The sequence below is a fragment of the Papio anubis genome, chromosome 9, assembly GCF_008728515.1.
Source record: "Papio anubis isolate 15944 chromosome 9, Panubis1.0, whole genome shotgun sequence".
In the NCBI taxonomy this organism is placed as follows: Eukaryota; Metazoa; Chordata; class Mammalia; order Primates; family Cercopithecidae; genus Papio; species Papio anubis.
This window is the reverse complement of record NC_044984.1, coordinates 103331181-103351774: the sequence shown is the minus strand read 5'-3', so window position 1 is coordinate 103351774 and position 20594 is coordinate 103331181. Positions and strand designations below refer to the sequence as shown.

At 41.7% G+C, this 20594-nt stretch overlaps 1 protein-coding gene across 8 annotated transcripts in view; it reads right to left on the bottom strand.

Moving 5' to 3' along the window:
- The window catches only part of USP30 (ubiquitin specific peptidase 30), a 99591-nt gene that overhangs the window by 5509 nt on the left and 73488 nt on the right, over positions 1-20594 (bottom strand). For 5 of the 8 annotated variants that reach the window (XM_031650730.1, XM_021922878.2, XM_021922877.2 and 2 more), the window contains 6 exons: positions 14952-15055; positions 10902-11000; positions 10259-10304; positions 8775-8869; positions 1113-1172; positions 507-593 (listed from right to left, as the gene is read on the bottom strand). In XM_031650730.1, the coding sequence (XP_031506590.1) occupies positions 507-593; positions 1113-1172; positions 8775-8869; positions 10259-10304; positions 10902-11000; positions 14952-15055 (491 nt within the window). The remainder of the gene's footprint in view (positions 1-506; positions 594-1112; positions 1173-8774; positions 8870-10258; positions 10305-10901; positions 11001-14951; positions 15056-20594) is intronic. The other 3 variants (XM_009181640.4, XM_021922879.2, XM_021922880.2) reach the window with 3 other exon arrangements.

Here is a 20594-nt window from a genome sequence, read left to right as displayed (position 1 = left end):
TTATTTGTGAATTGTTTTCCCTGATCTCTCTTAGTCATTAAATAACAGAAACAGTGGAGGGAAGAGAACGTGAAGAGCGAACATTGATGCTCTGACACTGGCATGTCATCTATTAATTGTTCTCTGTCTTCAAAAATTCTGTTCCATACAATTCCTCTTGAGTCAGAGGGGAAAACTCAGTTACTTAGGGGAGTCAGGCAGGTAGCACAGGTTAAAAGAAAGGGTGCAAAACAAATGGGACTGGAAGCAACTGCAGCAAACTGGAGAGGGCATTTCTCATCTCAGCGTGACAGTTTATTCTTTAAACACTGTGCATGAAACAAAACTCATCTGGGAAAGAGATTTGGTCCATGAGCGGCCAATGTCCAAAGCAAGTTAGGGAGAAGTAGAAGTGGCTGAAAAGACCCACTGGGTACAGTCAGAAGAGCTCAGGGTCAGTGGTGTGAGAGGTGCTACATCAGCACACACAGACCAGCTGGGAATGACATTTGGGGTTCAATGCATACCTTTGTACAGTTGTCACACACAACATCCCGCACTGATTCTGATGAGATGAAGTGGTGAAGGCAGTGGTCCAGGGTCAATGGGTGACCCTACAGCATGAGAAGAAGAAAATTACTACAATTCAAAGGACAGCTATACTGAAACTGTTAGCAGATGGCAGTGTGAAGACCAGAACTTTATTTTGATGTATGCAGGCAATAAAGTTTTATAGTCACAACTGGATGTTTCCTGGACAAACATGGGACTCAAAGCTCCCCAGACTGCTATTATGGACAGATTCTAGAGCATGAGGATGTAACTGCACGAACTTGTGGACTTCCATGCTGTTTTAGGTATCTTTGAATTTGAGGTTAATGTCTGTGTGTGTGTATTCAAAAAGCCAAAATTTCTGGAGCAAAAGAAAAACCATTCATTATCCTCCCTCCCATAATCATGCCACATATTAAAGTTAACATGGGGTTCAACCAACCATGTATCTGAGTTAACATGGGGTTCAACCATGTATCTGAATTACACATAGTACCTGAGCCACATAAAATGCCTCAAAACCCTTTCAGATTGAAATGTCTCTGAAACAGACTCCAAATAAACCATAAATCAGTACATACCCATGTGGCGGCTGGAATACTTAGTGAAAGGCTATCAAAGGTATCAAATCGAACAGGACTCTGAAACAAATATTGCAGAAAATCCAGAAAACATTTAGGCTTAGAAAGTTTTAAAGATGGAAGATATGTGACTATGAAACAGTTTAATATTGAGATGCCCAACATTAACATAGTAAAATATAATGTACTTAGTTAGAATCAAATTCTATTAAAACAACCTTGTACACATAAGAGGTACAATAATACTAAAGAATCGCTTGGAACAACTGAAAGATTAAATACCTGGGCCAGAAATAATTTTGGGATTTTATTTTAAGGAAATAACCATGGGCATAACTACAAGGATATTCATCAATATTATTTATAATAGCAAAAAATTTGAATACAGTCAGCATTACTTAACAATGGGGATACAGTCTGAGAAATGCATCCTTAGGTGATGTCATCATTGTGTAAACATCACAGAGCGCACTTACAAAACCTAGATGGTGCATCCTACTACACACCTAGGCCATATGGTCTAGCTACTGCTCCTAGGCTACCAACCTGTACAACATGTTACCGTACTGAATGCTGTAAGCAACTGTAACACAGTGGGCAGGATTTGTGCATCTAAACATAGAAAAAGTACCGTACAAATAAAGTATTATAATCTTACGGGACCACCATCATATATGTGGTTTGTCATTGACCAAAACATCATCATACAGCACATGACTGTAGTTGAAAGTTTTAGCGAATGGTTTAATAAATTATATAGCATGTCCACAGAATGAAACAGTATGTTAAACAAAATGTAGAAGAACGTATGATCATGTGCAAAGATGTTCACATTAGATTATTCATTGCAAAAAAGCAGACGACGAAGTAGGGTGAGACAGTGCCTGCTTTTAGTGATGGCAGAGGCGCTTGGGTAGATTAACCCTCCTTGAGATAACAATTGTAAAGTTTGGAACAAAACAAAACAAAACGGTTTGAATGAACAGAGAGCTACCAAAAGCAGGCAGAAATGGAAAAGAAATCAACTCTTGGAAAAACAGAACTCTGTGGGCGAGATTTGTGTGTTTGTGGCTTTTTTTCCTGGTTGATGTGGTGCTGGGTGGCAAAAAGCAGCATCCTACAGGATTGAGTAGTCAGATGACAGAGTTCAAGAATCAGGGCTGGTGGAGAGACCAGGGTAAATGCCAGGAAGAAAGGAGACACAGAGGGGATACGCCCCAAAGTTTATACCTAAACTCTGTTCAATTCCAGGGCTGATCCCTGAACCACACGTGCATGGGGGAAACTCCAGGGAGCCTGGCAAAAAGTAGCAGCTGGAAGCTAAAAAAACTGAGCAGAGGTTTTGCCACCCAATGTAGGGGAGACAGAGTTGAGTTTGAGCCCAGCCAGGTTAACTGCGGGCCAGAAGAAAATTAATTTTTCTTCATAGAAATGTAACAGAATCCCTACTCTCTATGTCTCTACTATGATGTTAAGTATACAATAAAAAATTACTAAACATAAAATACAAAGAAGTCAGCACACAAGGACCTCACAGATGCATCATAAATATGCTCAAGGATGTAAAGGAAAATATACAGTGACAGTGAATGAACAAATTGAGAATCTCAGAACAATGGAAACTATTAAAAAGAAGGCAATAGAAATTCTATAACTAAAAACAACAGTGACTACCATGAAAAATTTGTTGCATAGGCAAACAGAGACTGGAGATGAAAAAAGAATCAGGCCAGGTATGGTGGCTCACACCTGTAATCCCAACACTTTGGGAGGCTGAAGTGGAAGGATCACTTGAGCCCAGGAGTTTGGGACCAACCTGAGCAATACAGTGAGACCCTGTCTCTACAAAAAATAAAAAAAATTAGCTGGATGTGGTGGTGCACACCTGTAGTCCCAGCTGCTCAGGGGGCTAAGGTGGGAGGATAACTTGAGCCTGGGAGGTTGAGGCTGCAGTGAGCTATGATCACATTATTGCAATTCAGCCTGGATGACAGAGCTAAGACCCTGTCTCAAAAAAAAAAAAAAAAAAAAAAAGAAAAAAGAAAAAAAGAGAGAAAAGAATCAGTGAACATGAAGATAACAGAAATGAACTAATTTAAAGAACACACAGAAGAAAGACTGAAGAAAATTGAATAAGACCTCAGTGACCTGTGGGCCAACATTAAGTAAACTAATAAGTGAAAAATGGGCATAAAATCTTTGTTGAAAAAATAATGGCCAAGAATTTTCAAATTTAGTTAAAAAAAAAAAAAGTACAGATTTAAGAAACTCAGCAACCCCAAACAAGATAAATAAGATAAATACTAAGAAAACCACATCTATACACAGCATGAACAAAAATAAAGAGAAAATTTTGTAAGCAGTATAAGCAGAAGAAAAAAATGACACTTTACATAGAGAAGAATGATATAAATGACACTAACTGAAAAAATGGAGGCCAGAAGACAATAGAACAATGTCCTTAAAATGATGAATTTAAAATAAACCAAAGCAAAACAACGGCAACACTGTCAACCCAAAGTTCTATATCCAGCAAGTACTATTCTTCAAAAATGAAGGTAAGACAAAAACATTTTCATATACATGAAATCTAAGTGTATCCATCACCAGTACACCTATAACAAATGTTGAAAGGATGTTTTTAGGCCAAAAGGGAAAAAAACATAAAATGGATTTTCATCTACATGAAAGACTGACAACAAGAAAAAAGGTAAATATATTTTTTATATTAATTAATTAATAGAAGCGAAGGTGACTCTTACACACTACTGGTGGCAATGTAAATTGGTGCAGCCTTTTTTTTTTTTTTTTTTTGGGGCCTGAGTCTCGCTCTGTCGCCCGGACTAAAGTGTAGTGGAGCGATCTTGGCTCAATACAACCTTGGCCTCCTAGGTTCAAGCCATTCTCCTGTCTCAGCCTCTGGAGTAGCTGGGATTACAGGCGCCCGCCACCATGCCTGGCTAAGTTTTGTAATTTTAGTAGAGACGGGGTTTCACCATGTTGGCCATGCTGGTCTTGAACTCCTGACCTTGTGATCCACTCGCCTTAGCCTCCCAAAGTGCTGGGATTACAGACGTGAGCCACAGCGCCTGGCTGGTGCAGCTATCATGGAAAATCGTACGGAGGAGGTTCTTCAAAAAGTTAAGAACAGAACTACTGTATGAACTAGCAATACCACTTCCGGGCATATATCCAAAGGAAATGAAATGAAACACACATAACTCTTTAAAGCAAAAACTATGACACAGTATTGTGGGGTTTATAATGTATGTATAATAGCACAAAGGCTGGGTAACAGAACTATATTTTTGTAATATTCCAGGATTTTACATGACGAAGTATAATATTAACTCTAAACAGAATGTGATAAGGTAAAATTGCATAATCTCACACACACACACACCCCCACACACAAACACACAAAAGTAAAGCTAAAAGGCCAACAAAGGTATTAAAACGGAATACTAAAAAGTATTCCATTAACCTGAAAGAAGCCAGTGAAGGGGGAACAGAAGAACAAGAAAAAATGTAAGACAAACAGAAAATAAATGGTAAAATGGCAGACTGAAATCTAATCACATCAATACTTAAACTGAATGTAAATGGACTAAGCATTCCAACTAAAAGACTGTCAAGCTAGATAAAAAAGCAAGACCCATTATATGCTGTCCACAAAGCCACACTTTAAAGGGCTGAAAATAACAGAAAGAAATTACCCAATAAACATTAGCTAGATTAAAAATGAGTCACTCAAATAGACTTCAAGTCAAGGAGTCTTAGCAGAAATGAAGAGGGACAATTTATCATGACAAGATGAGTTAACTCATCATAATACATACGCTTGTATCCAATGACAAAGTTTTAAAAAATTAGCAGAAATAGAGCTAAAGAAAGACAAATTTTAACAAACAAGCAAGAAATAATACCAATATTAAACAAAATCTTTCAGTAAACAGAGGAGTGAACATTTTCCAGCCTATTTTATGAGGCTAGTATAATCCTTATAACAAAGCCTGACAAAGACATCACAAGAGAAGAAAAGTGTAAGAACAATATTCCTCATAAACATAGATACTAATATCCTTTAGGAAATATTAGCAAATCAAATTCACTAATATATAAAAACAATACAGCATCACCATCAAGTGCGGTTTATCCCAGAAAGGCTGGTTTAACTTAGAAAAATGAATTACTGTAATTCACCATGTTAACAGAATAAAATAATAAAATAAAATATGATCATCTCAATAGATGCAGGAAAAAAATGACAAAATTCAATCACTATTAATTACAAAAATTCTCAGCAAACTAGGAACAGAAGGGAAGTTTCTCAGTATGATAAAGGGGTAAACTAAAACCTAAAGCTAATATCATACTTAATTATAAAACACCAAATACTTGCTTCAGAAGATCTGAAACAAAGCAAAGATGTCTGCTATCATCACTCTTATTTAACTTTGTACCAGAAGTCTTAGCCAGGATAATAAGGCAAAGAAAAAAAAAAAGGAATAAATACTGGATTGGAAAGGAAGAACTAAAACTATTTCCATTCATAAGCAACATGACTGTTTACATACACAGAGAATACTAAGGAACATATAACAAAACTTCTATAGCTTCTAGAATAAATGAATGTTTACAAAAATCTCAAATTGCCGGGCGCGGTGGCTCAAGCCTGTAATCCCAGCACTTTGGGAGGCCGAGACGGGCGGATCACAAGGTCAGGAGATCGAGACCATCCTGGCTAACACGGTGAAACCCCGTCTCTACTAAAAAATACAAAAAACTAGCCGGGCGAGGTGGCGGGCGCCTGTGGTCCCAGCTACTCCGGAGGCTGAGGCAGGAGAATGGCGTAAACCCGGGAGGCGGAGCTTGCAGTGAGCTGAGATCCGGCCACTGCACTCCAGCCTGGGCGACAGAGCCAGACTCAGTCTCAAAAAAAAAACAAAAAAAAAACAAAAAAAAAAACACAAAAATCTCAAATAGAAGGTCAAAATATAAACAGCTGTATGTCTATATACTAGTGGCAAACAATTTGAAAATAAATTTTTTTATTCCATTTACAATAGTATCAAAGCAATGCAAGGAAAAAAGAGATGAATAGTCAACTTATAGATTACAGTTCCTTAACATATCTTACATATCTTTTAATATGCGAACCTTATTTTTAAAAAGACCATTCAACATATTAGTCTTCAAGGTAATGTCACTCAGAACCGCAATGACACAGCAATCAAAAATCAACAAAATGAAAAGGCAACATATGGAATAAAAGAAAATATTAGCAAACCATATATCTGATAAGAGGTTAATACCCAAAACTGAATACTTGAAATATACTAAGAGAGTGTTTATAAGGAACTCATATGAACCAACAGCAAAAAACAACACAAAACAAAGTAACATAATTAAAAAATGGACAAAGGACATGAATAGACACTTTCCAAAAAAAGACATATAAACGGCCAGCGGGTATATGAAAAGGCACTCAATATCACTAATCATCAGGGAAATGCAAATAAAACCACAAAGAGCTATCACCTCACACCTGTTAGGATGGCTATTACCAAAAAGACAGCATGTGGTCAGGTGCAGTGGCTCATGCCTTAATCCCAGTACTTTTGGAGGCCAGACAGGCGGATTACCTGAGGTTGGGAGTTCAAGACCAGCCTGGCCAATATGGTGAAACCCGATATCTACTAAAAATACAAAAGATTAGCTGGGCATGTTGGCATGTGCCTGTAATCCCAGCTACTTAGGAGACTGGGGTGGGAGAATTGCTTGAACCCAGGAGGCGGAGGTTGCAGTGAGCCAAGATGGCACCACTGCGCTCTAGCTTGGGTGCCGCAGAGCGAGACTCCATCTGAAAAAAAAAGACAGCATGTAACAAGTGTTGCCGAGGGTGTGGAGAGAAGACAACGCTTGTACACTGTTGGTGGGAATGTAAATGGAAAACAGTATGGAGGTTCCTCAAAAAGTTAAGAATAGAACTACTATATGAACTAGCAATACCACTCCTAGGTATATATCCAGAGCAAATGAAATCAGGATCTCAAAGATATATCTGCAAAACAATGTTCACTGTAGCATTATTCACAATAGCAAAGATATGGAACGTCTAGACAGATGAATGAGAAAATGTGGTATACATGTACAATGGAATATTATTCAGCCATCAAAAAGGAAGTTCTACCATCTGTGACAACATAGATGAAACTGGAGGCCATCTGCTATGTGAAATAAGCCAGATATAGATAAACACTGCCTGATCTCATACCTACATGGAATCTAGAAAAGCCAAACTCACAGAAGCGGAGTACATGGTGGCTGCCGGGGCTGGGGAGGTGGGGAGATGTTGCTCAAAGATGCAAACCTTCCGTTATAAGATGAATAAGTTCTGGAGAGTTAACGTACAGCATGGTGACTACAGTTAATAATACTGTATTGTATTCTTGAAATATACTGAGAGTGTTCTCACCACATATAAGCACAGGTGCACATGCACACACACACACATCAAATCATCACTTTGTACACCCTAAATATATACAATTTTTATTACTGATTAGATCTCAATAAAGCTGGGGGGAAAAGCCACAATTAGATACTACTTTGCACTCAGTAGGATGGCTAGAACCACAATGTCAGACAGGACCTAGAGAGTGGGCTGACATCAAAATGTGGGTGAGGCTGTGGAGAATTGGAACCCCTTGTACACTGCTGGTGGGAATGTAAAATGGCATAGTCACTTTGGAAAACAGTCTGGCAGTTCCTCAAAAGGTTAAACAAAAGAGTTACTATATAAGCTAGCAATTACCCAATTGAAGTGAAAATATATGTCCACACAAAAACTTGTATGTATATGTTCACAGCAACATTATTCATAATAGCCAAAAAGTGTTAACAATCCAAATGCCCATCAACTGATGAATGGAAAAAAAATGTTGTAGATCCATGTAATGCAATATTATTTGGTAATAAAAGGAACAAAGTACTGATTCATGCCACAATATGGAAGAAACGTGGAAATATTACGCTAAATGAAAGAAGCCAGACACAAAAAGCCACACATTACATGATTCCATTTATATGAAGTATCCAGAATATGCAAATCCATAGAGACAGAGGTAGATTCATGGTTGACAAGGGGTAGGGGGATGGAAAGGATGGGGAGAGGCTGCTAATGAGTCTGGAGTTCTTTTAGGGGGCAATGAAAATGTGATAAAGTTGACTGATCCCAGAGTCAGTAATGGCTGTGAAAAAATAAAATAAAATAAAATGGATTGGGGTGACAGTTGTACAATTCTCTATTTTTGTATGATGTTGGAAATTTTCCATAATAAAATATTGTTTTAAAACCTCAAAAGCAAAGGGGAAAAAACCAGCCCTAGAATCTACTGTGTCCACCATGAGCAAAGACCCAACCACTGGACTCGAGATCCTGCCAATCCACAGTGGGTCTGTTGTCCTTGGAGCAGAAGATGCCATCTGAGGATCAAATGACATGCTGACACTGACCGAAGTGGGGTAGTCAGTCCACTAGTGTGCAGAGGCTAGGTAGTCTCTAACACCAGTGACCGATGCCAGCCCACTCTCTAGGTCCTTTTAAGAATCCTAACTTTTGGAAAACCTCATCCAGAAATAACAAGTGTTGGTATTTACCTGGTGTTCACAGTGTTTGCAGACCATATTACTAGTGAGTCTTCCATGAAAAGGATGTTGAGACTTCCAGTGATTGGATGTGGGGTGAGGTGACCCTGGAATGCAAAAAGTTTTTTGATATGTCACTTTTAGCCCTTTGGCATCAAGCTCAACATTCATCTTCCTTTCTAGTATGTCGTAGAAACTCCCTCTTGAGAAAAAATGTTCTTGAAAAGTACATTGAAATAGCTTTCCTCATTGACTTCCATACAAAAGACATCCCATTCCTTCATAGGAGAATTTACACAGATCTATCTTTACATATGGTTTCTGTATAATGGGTAGAGCCACATTTTAAAAAAGAATTTGTGTTTAATAAAGTCTTTTTACAAACACATGCTTAAAACGTTTGAGATGTCAAAAGAAGGATACCACCAGTGAACATTCCATAAAGTGAGATAAAATCTTCTGAAATAATCAGAATAAGCAAGTTCTGAATAACTAGGCCTTTCTTTGGCTAGAGTGGGGTTCAATGGAAAGAACGTAAGTGAGAAACCCAGGCTCTGGAGTCAGGCAGCCCAAGGATCAGCTCTGGCTCTGCTTCTTATTCGCTGCCTGACCTGGGAATGCCTTTCATCTCTGCAAGCCTCAGTGTGCAGAAAATTGGGATAGTTATTATCCCATTAACTCCAGTACCATCAACTTTGTAGAGCTGTTATGAGGCTTAAATGAGATAATGCAAAGCCTGGCAAACAGCATGGGCTCAAAAAATACTTGTTCCTATTACTACACAAAGGAATTAATATGCTAATTTTATTTTTTAAGTCTTTTTTTTTTTTTTTTGAGACGAAGTCTTGCTCTGTTGCCCAGGCTGGAGTGCAATGGCACGATCTCAGCTCACCGCAACCTCCGCCTCCTGGGTTCAAGCAATTCTCCTGCCTCAGCCTCCAGAGTAGCTGGGATAACAGGCATGCGCCACCACGCCCGGCTAATTTTGTATTTTTAGTAGAGACGAGGTTTCTCCATGTTGATCAGGCTGGTCTTGAACTCCTGATCTCAGGTGATCCACCCGCCTCGGCCTCCCAAAGGCTGGGATTACAGGCGTGAGCCACCGCGCCTGGCCTTAAGTCTTAGAAAACAACAATTTCCTCCTAAGGATGACTTTGGTAACATGCAGTAGAATTTGGCAGCACTGGAAATGCTGAAGACACGACAGATTCAGCTCATTACGTTCTTCCCAGGATCAATTTGAAAAGGTAAAAAGAAAGCCCTTGTTTGAAGTACAAATAAGCCAGTTTCAAGAAAAGTAAGCTGGGCTGGGGTGCAAGGGAACACCAAGAGAATCTATTTAAAGCTATTTCCAAAATACAACTTCCTTTGCAAGCACATCACACTTCAAGCTGGCCTGTATGTCACCAGAAAAAAATATTTTTAACACAAGCAAATTATTATCATATCTTAAAAGTCCACATCTTATGTATTATATTTCAATGGAAAACGGCTACCTCTTGTGCGGCAGGTAATTTGTTTGGGAGTTATTTCTGACTGCTGCTGTAGGGGAAAAAAAAAACAGACTGAAAACCCTGCTATAATCCCTTTTACCACCCTTACCCCACCCCTAAACCTTACAACTTTCTATGCTGATTACACCACTAAAAATCAACTTTTAACAAAGCTCAGGTTTCTAAAGGTAGCCTCAATTAGCCTATCTGGCTGGATACCATGCATATTCTTTCATCAAATGCAATAGAAACATATTTCTTCTCTCCAGAATATTTTCATCCTTACTGTTTAACTTTTATCAACTCCCCCCGATATTTATACTGTTACAGGGAAATGAGGGGTCACTTAGTATTCCTATGGCCCCTGTTCCCCTGTATTAAATAGGAAAAAACACCACATTCTTTCTTCTCAAAGCCAACACAAATTGCAGCAATGAATCATTTGAAAGAGCCTTGACATCCCTAATCAGAGTCACCAACTGCAAAGCATGTAGTTTAAAGACCCTCCCCGGCCTCATTCCTATCACTGATTTTTACTGAATCTTACTTTTGTGTTTAAAGTTGTACAAAGATTACACTTGCCTCTCCTATACTTATCAAATATGCATAAGCTGCACAGAACGTGTTGGAAATATTAATCGTTTACCTCCAGGGAATGCACATCAAACAAATGTGTGACCCGAGGCTGGCGGTCTCGCTCATCTTCCAATGACGAGGTAATGACATGGAATAATTCGTGAGCATCCTGTCAAAGGGCAAAGCACTCTTTAGAGAGGCTGGATGAGGAAAGGGCAAGATCAGAACTACCCACCTCGGGCAGACGCCCTACAGTGAATGTGGGTAGAATTTGCTTTCTACCTTCTCAAGGCCCAGCTCATTAAAGAAAACAGTTATGTCCTAGACACTGTCACGAGTGAAGACCCTCAAGCAAGAGGTCCAGGAGCAGAGAGCAGGAGAGAAAGCCAGGCAGCTGCCTTCACGCCAGCAGTCTCTGAGATAGTTCTGTTTCACTGAGACAGCCTTGACCTCTGCTCCGACTTCAAAAGATTAGGCTTTTTGCTAATTGTGGTAAAATAAACATATCATAACATTTATCATCTTAACATGAATGATTCTGTGGCATTAAGTACATTCATGTTGTGCAATCATCACCGCCATCCATCTTCAGAACTTTTTCATCTTCCCCAGCTGAAACTCCATACCTGTTAAACACTAATTCCCCATTTTCCCTTCCCCCACCCCTGGCACCCATCATTCTTTCTGTCTCTAGGAATCTGATTACTCTGGGAACCTCACACAAGTGGAATCATACAGTGTTGGTCTTTGTGACTGGCTTATTTTCCTTGGCATAATGTCTTCAAGCCTCACCCATGTTGTAGCATATTGCAGAATTTCCTTCCTTTTCAAGGCTGAATAATATTCCATTGTATGAAAGTTTTGTTTACCTATTTATCAGCTGATAAACGCTTGGGTTGCTCCTACCCCTTGGCTATTGCAAATATGCTGCTATTAACCTGAATACACAAATATCTTACTGAGTTCCTGCTTTGTTTGAATTCTTTTGGTTTGTACCCAGCAGCGGGATTGCTGGATCCAATGGCATGGGACTACTCTTGAACATCAACTCAAACGGCCCTCTCCCCAAAAACCCAAGCCATCCCTCACTCTTCCAGGAGTAACGGGGTCACAACACAGGCCCTCTGCTTCTCCTTTGGTGTCCCCTCACACTGCCACCAGAGCAATACTTGAAAAGGCAGACAGCTTTACTCTTCTGCTTTTAGCTTTCCAATGGCTTCCTCTACTAGAGTAAAACCTACCATTCTTATCTGGCCTACAAAGCCCCCAACATTCACAATGTCCCGGCCCCTGGCCTCTTTTGTGTTCCTTGAACACATCCAGCTTATTCCCATTTCGGGTTGTGCTGAGACCTTTGCACAGCTACCTCCTATCCTTCAGGTCTCTGACAAAAGAGCTCCTCCGCAGGGCATACTCCCCAACCAACTATCCAAAGCTGCCTCTACCTCTCTGAACCCTAGCCCACCCCCAGCCAATTCAGCAGCCGTCCTGAAAAAAGGCCCCTCCTCCAAAATATGCCCTAAATTCCTAAGGACTCTCAGCTCCCCTGCTTCAACCCCAGTCTGAGCCACGCCATCTCGGCCGGATAACTGCAGCGGCCTCCCACGTTTCCTCTCGGCTTGCATTCTTGCCCCTCCAGTCTTCCTTTTTTAACAAGTCAGATCAAACCAATCCCCAGTTCAAAGCCCTCTAGTGGCTCCCCGCTGCACACACAATAGAAGCCGATACTGCCCACATCCTCCCAGTCCCTGCACAATCTGCTCCCCGCCAACTTCCGCCAGCCCCTCTCCTCCGCAGCCCTCCCCACCCTGGCCTCCCTGCCATTCTCCACAGGTGGCAGCTTTATAACTATCTCCAGACTTACACCCTAGCTTCTTCATCTGTCTGGAATGCTCTGCACCCAGGTGTCCACACACTTCACTCTCTTTTATACTTCTGGTCTCGACTGAAACCTCACCTCCCAAGCGGAGCCTCCCTACCTGGAGCAGTCTTCCCCTGTCGCTTGGCTCCTCCTCCCCTGCCCACCCCTACCCACACCATGTCACACCAGCTAGTTTCTTGTTAGCATATCCTGAAATTCCCTGCTTACTGTCTGCACCGACCACTGCCTGCTATCCTCATCCCCCACCGGAATACCAGCTCTAAGTGAGCAGGAAAACTCCTGCAGGTCATGTCTGCAGCTACAACTCCATTGCCCTCGACAGGCCCCACCCCAGGCATGAATTCAATAAATACCTATTGCCTATATAAATGAATTCCCTCCTGGGCTATAAAACTGCAGCTGTAGAGTGCAAGTAGAGATTCAAAGATAAATAAGGCAAGGCTCTGACCCCTGAGGGACCAGGTGTGGCAGCCTAGCTGTTAGCCAGCAGCACACCAGAGCTGCAGCCCTGTATAGATGAACAGGAAGCAGGGGACCTGGAGGAGAATCAGCGCTTCCTGTGAGGCTCAAGTGGGCCCAGGCTTGAAGCAGATCCAAGACACGATGGAGGTGGATCTATAACTTAACCCGTGGGTAAGCCATGTAACAACTTGGCCTTGAGGAAAGGGACAGCACCGCAGAGGAGGGGGAGCTTGAATGTGCACTGGAGCACCACACTGTCTTAAATCTTGGCTCTGCCCCTTAAATAGCTGCATGATTCTGGGCAAATCATTCCACTTCTCTGAGCCTCAGTGTTTCCATCTGTAAAATGGGGACAATAGTAAACTCCTTACATGGTTATTGTGATAATAAAATCAGGTAATTTGCATAAAGCAAGCCTTTGGCCCAATGCATCCTCTGAAGCTCTAGCTTTAGACAAAGAAAATGGGTTGATAATCAGGGAAAGTCTGCTCCTGATTGAGTGGATCGCTGATAATACAGATGTGGGCAAGGCCCATGCTGGATGCTCTGGGTACCTTCAAACAGGAAAAGGCCACTGGACAGATGCGCCCACCTCTTTCTCCTGCAGACTACAGCATGGCATGGGCCCTAGATGTGGGCTGAAGATGTCGAAAATACTTCCAAGGAGGGACTGGGACCTAAGTGAGTCCTTGATGGAGAAGTCGGACTTTTAAAAAGTTATCTGATGTCCTTGGTGACTAAATCTCAAAGTTATTCTCTCAGTTTAGGGAAATGTAAAATGTAGATAAATAATTCCAGTTACCAGAGGAGGATTTTAGAAGTATTTTCTAAATAGAAAAACATTGCAACATACAATTGGATTAACTGAGATACATTTTAAGAAAGTATAGATACCACCAGCACCATGTCTAAAAAGTGACCTGTGGCTTCAGAATAAAGCAAAAACAAGAGAACACCTTTAAAAATAAGGGGCGCTACACAGCCTCCCCACCTCCCTTTTCAAAAGTCCCTCAATGCCCCTCATGTCAGCCCCACAGTTTTGGGAGGTCCAAGATGCCGCCTCCCATTTCTCTGGACAGTGGCGGCAGACAACACCTACATGAAGCTGGACAAGGCCATCTTGGAAGTGTGGCTGTGGAGGATGCAGCTGTATGCCACTGGGGGCTAGATTTTTTCATCTCTAGAGCTTCACTCTCTTGGCCTCTGCTTCAGACTTGCTGTTGGTAACAGTGGTCTGGCAGGGAGGAGGGTGGCCAAGTTCCAAAGAAGGCAGCAAAGCTGTAGTTGTGGAAAAGGGAGGTGGGAGTGACTGCATTCGGCCTTGGAATTGCATATGACATCTGCTTGAGGTTTCGGGCCACTTTAAGCCAAGCTTTGAAGATTGATTTTTTTTTTAAATTGAGGGTGTGGTCCAGAAAAATCTTACCTAAACCTCTGAGTCTCCAAGATAAAGTCACCTGCCTCTTTCTAAAGAACCCAAGTGTCCCTATCACTTACTGGAGTGCCAAGTCACTTAAGAACTAAAAAGATTTTGCCCTTTGGCAACTGTGTGTTTATGTCCCATCCCCCTAACCTTCTATCTACTGGGTGAAAAACAGCTGTATCTCCCCTCTGATCATGACAGCAGGAACAAAGTTGGTACTCTGGTCCCAGAACACTAAAGCTGTCTAAAATGTCACAGAAATGTACACTGGGGCCAGGCAATTGCAAGGTCAGACCCCAAGTCACTAGGGGAAAGGATTCTCCAAGCTAAACGTGTTCAAATGTTGTACTCACCTGTTCTTCAAATGATGAGATCTGCCATCTGTACATTCTTAAGACATCCAATAAGCAGCTTGCATCTAAGACCTCATCATCAGTAACTTCTTGGCAGGACAAGGCTGGAAACAAAAAAGGTAAGACATTAAATTCACCAGCATCACAACTAACCAGAAAACCTGCACAGTATAACATATCAAAGTTAATTAAAAATTTAAGGACTGCAGGCCGGGCGCGGTGGCTCACGCCTGTATTCCCAGCACCTTGGGAGGCTAAGGCAGGCGGATCACAAGGTCAGGAGATCGAGACCATCCTGGCTAACATGGTGAAACCTCATCTCTAGTAAAAAAAAAAAAAAAAAAAATTAGCTGGGCGTGGTGGCGGGAGCTTATAGTCCCACCTACTCAGGAGGCTGAGGCAGGAGAATGGCATGAACCCGGGAGGCAGAGGTTGCAGCGAGCAGAGATCGTGCCACTGCACTCCAGCCTGGGCAACAAAGTGAGACTCCGTCTCAAAAAAAAAAAAAAAAAAAAAAGAAAAGAAAAAAAAGTTAAGGACTGCAGAATTCACCTTAGAATTAGGTATTTTTCATCATTCTTTGTAGCATTACCCAATGCGTAGTACTCTATTAGGCACTTAAGTTTACTGAATGAATGTAATTTTTCATGAGGCTGCAGCATTTAAATGAAGTAACTGATTCCTCTATCTTCAAACTATCATCAATATAAATTTGTTGCAAGGTTCTTATTGAGTAAAATGATTTTAACTCACAACTCTCAGGTTGGGAGGGCCGTTCCCAACCAACATTCATCCAGTCCAACCCCATATTCGGTGCCACACTCCTCTCCACAGGGCTGTTTCCCAAGGCCTTTGATTGTATTTGAGTTTCTGATTTTCAAGGCAAAGCATCAAGCTATATGCAGCAGCCTGAAAGCGTCTTTTGAGTGGTTTACTTTTACTTTTTTTTGAAACAGAGTCTCACTCTGTAGCCCAGGCTGGAGTGCAATGGTGTGATCTCAGCTCACTGCAACCTCCGCCTCCTGGGTTCAAGCGATTCTCCTGCCTCAGCCTCCCAAGTAGCTGGGATTACAGGCACATGCTACCACACCCAACTAATTTTTGTATTTTCAGTAGAGATGGGGTTCCACCATGTTGGCCAGGCTGGTCTTGAACTCCTAACCTCATGATCGCCCACCTCAGCCTCTCAAAGTGCTGAGATTACAGGTGTGAGCCACGGCACTGGCCGAGTGGTTTACTTTTCAATCACAGGTGGAATCAGGCCTAATAAAATAGAAGTTTGATGGGCTTATGAATTTATATTATAATTACTTCTAGACCAAGGATTGGCACTTTTTCTGTAAAAGGCCAGAAAATAAACATCTTAGGCTTGCTTTTTTTTTTTTTTTTTTTTTTGAGACAGGGTCTTATTCTGTCAGGCTAGGGTGCAGTGGTGTGATCTCGGCTCACTGCAGCCTTGACCTCCTGGGCCCAAGCAATCCTCCCAACTCAGCCTTCTGAACAGCTGGGACTACAGGCACATGCCTTCGTGCTCAGCTAATTTTTGTATTTTTTGTACTGACAGAGTTTCACAATGTTGCCCAGGCTGGTCTTGAATTTCTGGGGTGAAGTGATTTGCCCACCTTGGCCTCGCAACATGCTGGGATTACAGGTGTGAGTTCCTGTGCCTGGCCACATTTTAGGTTTTGTGGACCACATGGTCTCTGTTGCAACTACTCAACTCTGCCATTGCAGCACAAAAGCAGTCATAGATGTAAAAAGAAAATAACATTTCAGGACCTTCTAAATGTATTATGCCAAGGAGAAGAGTGCTGGAAACAGTCAAGTAACACAGCTGCTTTTCTTCTCTGGCGCATGGCCGCTGCTTCCTGACCTTTGTGTTGAGATGTTACAAATTAACCAGACTCCCTGTTCTTCACTCAAACCTAGGCTGAATGGCACTGGAGATAGAGACCCTTGTGATTATTACCTCTTTACAACGGAATGGTAGGCAATGCCCTAAGAGTGTAATCCATAGTAGCCAATCAAATCTTACATCTATATGTTAGCCATTGTATGGAAAATGTTATAATTCTGTTCAGTACTTCCGTTTTTGTCTACATAAATGATCCCCGCTTTTCCCCACACTGGGAGCACTGATCACCATTTCCTGTTATTTGTGTGTCCCCAGACAGCCACCTTCACACTTTGTGTTTGAATAAACCCTTGTAGCTGGATCTCGAACCCTTTGATTATTTTAGGTTGACATAGGCAATATCTAAACAAATGGACATGACTGTGTTCCAATAAAACTTTATTGACAAAAACAGGTGGTGGGCTGGATTTGGCCCATGGTCCATCAGGTGCAGACTCCTGATCTTGGCCACCCTCCTTCCCATCACATGTTACACTAGACCAGTACTGCTGGAGTGTGAGAGAAAAAAATGTAGAAGCCTGCCTCTCAGTGCAGTTTCTGAAGTTCAGTGACTCCCAACATACAGTAGGTCAGTCTGTTTCTTCTTTCTGATTTGCCATCAACGGCCTTGAAAGATTCCTTTAAAGCCCAGACTTCTGGGCTGCTCTGCCTATGGAGTAGCCATTCTTTCATTCCTTTACTTTCTTAATAAACTTGCTTTCACTTAAAAAAAAAATAATAATAAAGCCCAGGCTTCTGCATCAGTGTGTATATACCCCGGGGCTAGTCCTTTCCCTCCCAGGACAAAGAGAGCAGGGTTGGGAAAGGAACCACACCTTTCTCCTATACCCCTCGGGCAGCCCTTCTGTTAGCTCCCCCAACCCACCACCTCCCAAAGGAAAATTTTAATGCCTCTTTTAACCCAGTTTTGTCTAAAATACTACAGGGCAATTTGGCAGTATCTACTAACATTTTCATATCGTACAACCCAGCAATTTTACTTTTTCAATCCAGCAATTTTTTTCCCTACAGAAATGCATGCTTAGGTTCACAAAGGGACATGTATAAGGATGCTCACATGATAGCCTGCTTATCATGACAAAGAGCTGGAGACAAATGGCCAAACAAACTGGGGTGTGTTGACATTATGGAAACTATGCAGCTATAAAAGTGAATGAGGCCAGGCACAGTGGAGCCTGTAATCCCAGCACTTTGGGAGGCTGAGGCGGTTAATCACTTCAGTTCAGTTCAAGACCAGCCTGGCCAACATGGTGAACTGTCAACTCTATTAAAAACAACAACAAAAAACACCCAAAAATTAGCCAGGGATGATGGATGCACACCCAAATACTCGGGGGGCTGAGGCAGGAGGATCACTTGAACCCTGGAGGCAGAGGTTGCAGTGAGCCGAGATTGCACCACTGCACTTCAGTCTGGGCAACAGAACGAGACTCTGTACCAAAGAAGGAAAAAAAAAAAATGACCAAGGTTTGCAAATCACATCTGATAAGGCATTAATACCCAGAATATATAAACTCAGAACTTCTAAAACTCAACAACAACAACAATAAAACAAACAAGGCCAGGCATGGCGGCTCACACCTGTAATCCCAGCACTTTGGGAGCCTGATGTGGGCAGATCACGAGGTCAAGAGATCGAGACCATCCTGGCCAACATGGTGAAACCCTGTCTCTACTAAAAATACAAAAATTAGCTGGGCGTGGTGGTGTGCACCTGTAGTCCCAGCTATTTGGGAGGCTGAGGCAGGAGAATCGCTTGGAACCTGGGAGGCAGAGGTTGCAGTGAGCTGAGATCATGCCACTGCAATTCAGCCTGGCAACAGAGCGACTTCTCAAAAAAAAAAAAAAAAAAAAAACCCAAACAATCCAGTTCAAAAATGGGCAAAGAACTTGAACTGACATTTCTCCAAAAAAGACAGACAAAATGGCCAATAAGCAAATGAAAAGATGCTCAATGTAACTTATTATTAGGGAAATGCAAATTAAAACGATACCATACCGTTAGGATGGCTACTATCAATGAAAATAGAAAATAGTATGTGTTGGTGAGGAGAAATTGGAACTTTTGCACATTGCTGGTAAAATTCTAAAATCATGCACCATCTGTGGAAAACAGCATAGAGGCTCCTCAAAAAATTAAACAGAATTACCATTTGATCCAGCAATTCTACTTCTGAGTGTTTACAGAAAATAATTGAAAGCAGGGCATTTGGACACTAATGTTCACAGCAACATTATTCATGATAGCCAAAGAATGAAAATAAGCCAAATGTCCACGGACTGACAGAGGGACAAACAAAATGCTGCATACACATGCAACAGAATATTATTCAGCCTAGGCCAGGTGTAGTGGCTCATGCCTGTAATCCCAGAACTTTGGGAGGCCGAGGTGGGCAGGTCACTTGAGGTCAGGAGTTCGAGATCAGCCTGGCCAACGTGGTAAAACCCCGTCTCTACTAAAAATACAAAAAATTAGCCAGGTGTGGTGGTGCACGCCTGTAATCCCAGCTACTTGGGAGGCTGAAGCAGGAGAATCACTTGAATCTGGGAGGTGGAAGTGGCAGTGAGCTAAGATGGCGCCACTGCCCTCCAGCCTGGGTGACAGAATGAGACTTCGCCTTAAAAGAAAAAAAAGAATATTTTCAGCCTTAAAAAGGAATGAAATTCTGATATGTGGTATAACATGGATGAACCCTGCAGATATTAAGTGAAATAAGCCAGTTACAAAAGGGTGAATATTATATGAGTCCACTTAATGAGGTACATCTTATAAATATGAGGAAACTCATGACTTAATGAGGTCTGAGTCAAATTTAAAGAAAGAGAAGGTAGGGCAGTGGTCACCAAGGGCTAGGGGGAGGGGAGAATGGGAGTTACTGTTTCATGGGTATAGTTTCAGTACGGGATGATGAAGAGTTCTAGAGAGGGATGGGGGTGACTGCTGCACAACAATGTGGCTGTACTTAATCTACTGAACTATACGCTGAAAATGGTAAATTTTATGTTAGGGATATTTTGCCACAATTTTAAAAAGTAGGCAAAGGCTATAAACAAGCAATTCACAGAAGACAAACTATAAGACCAATACACTCAAAAAAAAAAAAGTGAAGGAGGTAGAACTACATGTACTAAAATGGACACTTCTCTAATGCTTATTATATTTGGCCATGTAAATCACAAACAAAACAAAACAATATACAAGCCAGGTGCGGTGGCTCATGCCTGTAATCCCAGCACTTTGGGAGGCTGAGGCGGGCGGATCACCTGAGCCCAGGAGTTCAAGACCAGCCTAGGCAACATGATGAAACCCTGTCTCTACTAAAAATACAAAAATTAGCCGGGTGTGGCAGCACGCACCTGTAGTCCCAGCTACTCAGGAAGCTGGGGTGGGAGGATAGCTTGAGCCCAGGAGGCTGAAGTGCGGTAAGCTGAGACTGCACCATTGCACTTCAGCTTGGGTGAGACCCTGTCTCCAAAAAAACAAAAAATCAAACACCAAAAAACCCCACAATATATCATTTTTATGGATGCACAGAAATGTATTTAAATGCACAGAAAAAGGTCTGGAAGGATCCACCTATAGTTTCCTTTTGGGAAAGGTAGAGGGGAGCAGGGTTGGAGTATTGATAAAGGGGACTCTGGCCTTCTCTGTAATGCTTTAATTTTTTACAAAGAGAACTGATTCATGCATTACTTGTATAATTAAAAAATTATTTATAGGCCAGGCA